At 48.9% G+C, this 2,500-nt stretch overlaps 1 protein-coding gene across 1 annotated transcript in view; it reads right to left on the reverse strand.

The window, feature by feature from the left end:
- Positions 1 to 2,500, reverse strand: part of EMWEY_00040820 (hypothetical protein, conserved) — a gene marked incomplete at both ends in the record, with an annotated part of 10,260 nt that overhangs the window by 1,197 nt on the left and 6,563 nt on the right. The window contains one exon of the mRNA XM_013482603.1: positions 1,130 to 2,500. This exon is cut by the window's right edge and continues 1,128 nt beyond it. Coding sequence (XP_013338057.1) covers positions 1,130 to 2,500 — 1,371 coding nt within the window. The remainder of the gene's footprint in view (positions 1 to 1,129) is intronic.

The raw sequence follows: 2,500 nt of genomic DNA on the forward strand, positions 1-2,500 counted from the left end.
ATAACAAGTAAATAAATATAAATATAAATATAAATATGCGTGTATAGATGCATATTTATATATATATAAATATATGAATATACATATAAATATATAGATATATAGATAAAGATAAGGGTTTAGGGTTTAGGGTTTAGGGTTTAGGGTTTAGGGTGAACCTGATGAATAAATTGATGAACAGGTAATCTCCATAGTCTCCTTGCTATCCAACAAGACTTAGCAGGATCTGTATTTATTTCTCCCTTATTATTAGTAATAAAGGAGACAGTTAATAAGGAGACAATCTTATTACGTAATATATTTCTTATATATATATTATTATATAATTTTTTTGCTTCTTGCTGCAGCAGCAGACACAGCACTTGCTGCCCACAAGAAAAAGGGCGACGTATATATTGTGCTGCCCATGCTGCAGCAGATAATTCTAATTGTAGTTCGCTTCCTGCTGCTCCTGCTGCTCCTGCTGCACCTGCTGCTGCTGCTGCTGCTGCTACTGCTGCAGCAGAACCTATACGACAACCTCCACTACCTCCTCCTGCTGCTGCTGCACCTGCACCTGCTGCTGCTGCTGCTGCTGCTGCTGTTACCTCTCCTTCAGATACTAATGGTATATAAGGAGGGGGACATCTTGGCTGCTGCAGCAGCAGCAGCAAATCATTATTATTATTATTATTATTATTATTATTATTATTATTATTATTATTATTATTATTATTATTTATAGGTATAATAGGTGTCTCCTTATCTATAAGGAGACACTTAATATTATTAACAAAGGAAGTACTATCTAATAAATAAGGAGACAATACATCAGATAAACCGTAACGATGTCCTAGCTGCAGCAGCAACAGCAGCAACAGCAGCAACAGCAGCAACAGCAGCAACAGCAACAGCAGCAACAGCACACAGGAGGAGAGGAAAATATAAATATTCAATAATGTAATAAACACAAGAAAGCAGCAGCAGCAGCAGCAACAGCAGCAGCAGCAGCAACAGCAGCACTCTATGCGACTATACTCTCCTGATTCAGTAGCAGCAACAACAGCAGCAGCAACAGCAGCAGCAACAACAGCAGGAATATGCTGCTGCTGCTGCTGTTTATGTATTAATGCATGCAGCAGCAGCATACCTCTATAGCATCTGCAGGAGATATATCCTTATAGGCAAGAGGTTTATTTGCTGCTGCTGCTGCTGCTGCTGCTGCTTCTGCTTCTGCCCATTCTTCTTCCTCTGCTTCTGCCAGCAGCTGCTGCAGCTCTGCTTCCTCTCTTGCTGCTGCAGCAAGTTGATCCTCTGTTAGCTCATAGGGGGCCCTATGGGGCCTCCTGTACCCTGTGGGGCCCCGGCCCCACCCACTGCTGCTGCTGCTGCTGCTGCTGCTGCTGCTCCAGTGGCTGCTGCTACTGCTACTGCTGCTGCTGCTTCTCCAGTTGCTGGTGCTGCTGCTGCTACTGCTACTGCTGCTGCTGCTCCAGTTGCTGCTGCTAGGGCGACCATCTACAGCCATGGACCCACCATCTGCTGCTGCTGCTGCTGATTGAGAGAAAGTGTCTCCGTAGTATTCTGCTGCTGCTGCTGCTGCTACTGCAGCAGCAGATAGACCACCAGGAGACCGTGTCTTTGCTGCTGTTGTTGCCCCTGCTGCTCCTGCTGCTGTTGATGCAGCTGTTGCTGCTGGCTGATCTACAGCTGTTCCTCCTGCTGCTGTTGCTGCTGCTGCAGTGTCTTGGGAGTCAGGTACACCAAAATATTCTGCTGCTGCTGCTGCTGCTATTGCTGCAGCAGATAAACCCCTCTTCTGTCCCCCAGCTGCTGCTGCTGCTGCTGGCTTCGGCTCGCGCTGCCCCCAACGAGAAGAGAAGGGCCTAGCAGCAGCACCTTTTGTGCTGCTGCTGCTGCTGCTGCTGTCTCCAGTATCGGCTTCTCTTGACTGTCTCTCGCCCTCTTGCTGCTGCTGCTGTTGCTGCTGCTGCTGCTGCTGCTGCTGCGGTGGCATGTCCCACTTAGAAGCATGAGGTCGGGAGGAAGGCGGTGTAGTTGCTGCAGGAGAAACATCTGTTGCAGCTGCTGCTGCTGCTTCTGCTGCTGCTGCTGTTGCTGCTGCTGTTGCTGCTGCAGCTGCTTCTGCTGCTGCAGCAGCTGAGTCCGTTAGGACGGTACCTTCAACGTTGTGTCCGTCTGCTGCTGCTGCTTCTGCTGCAGTCTGTTGCAGAGCATCAACAAGAGCAGCACCATCATCAGCATTTGCTGCTTCCCCATGTTGCTGTTCAAGTGCTGCTGCATCTGCATCTGCTGCTGCTGCTGTTGCTGCTGCTGCTGCTGCTGCAGCTTCTGCTGCAGCTTCTGCTGCTTCTGCTGCTTCCGGAGGCAGCTGCTGCAGCACCTCTTCTTCACGAAATAGATGAGAGGTTCCTGACGGCTCCTCTATATCCATTTGCTCCTGCTGCTGCTGCTGCGGCGGCAGCTGCAGTTGCTGCTGCTTCTGCTGCTGCAGCGGCTG

This window comes from Eimeria maxima, genomic scaffold (assembly GCF_000499605.1).
Source record: "Eimeria maxima Weybridge genomic scaffold, Emw_scaff679, whole genome shotgun sequence".
In the NCBI taxonomy this organism is placed as follows: Eukaryota; Apicomplexa; class Conoidasida; order Eucoccidiorida; family Eimeriidae; genus Eimeria; species Eimeria maxima.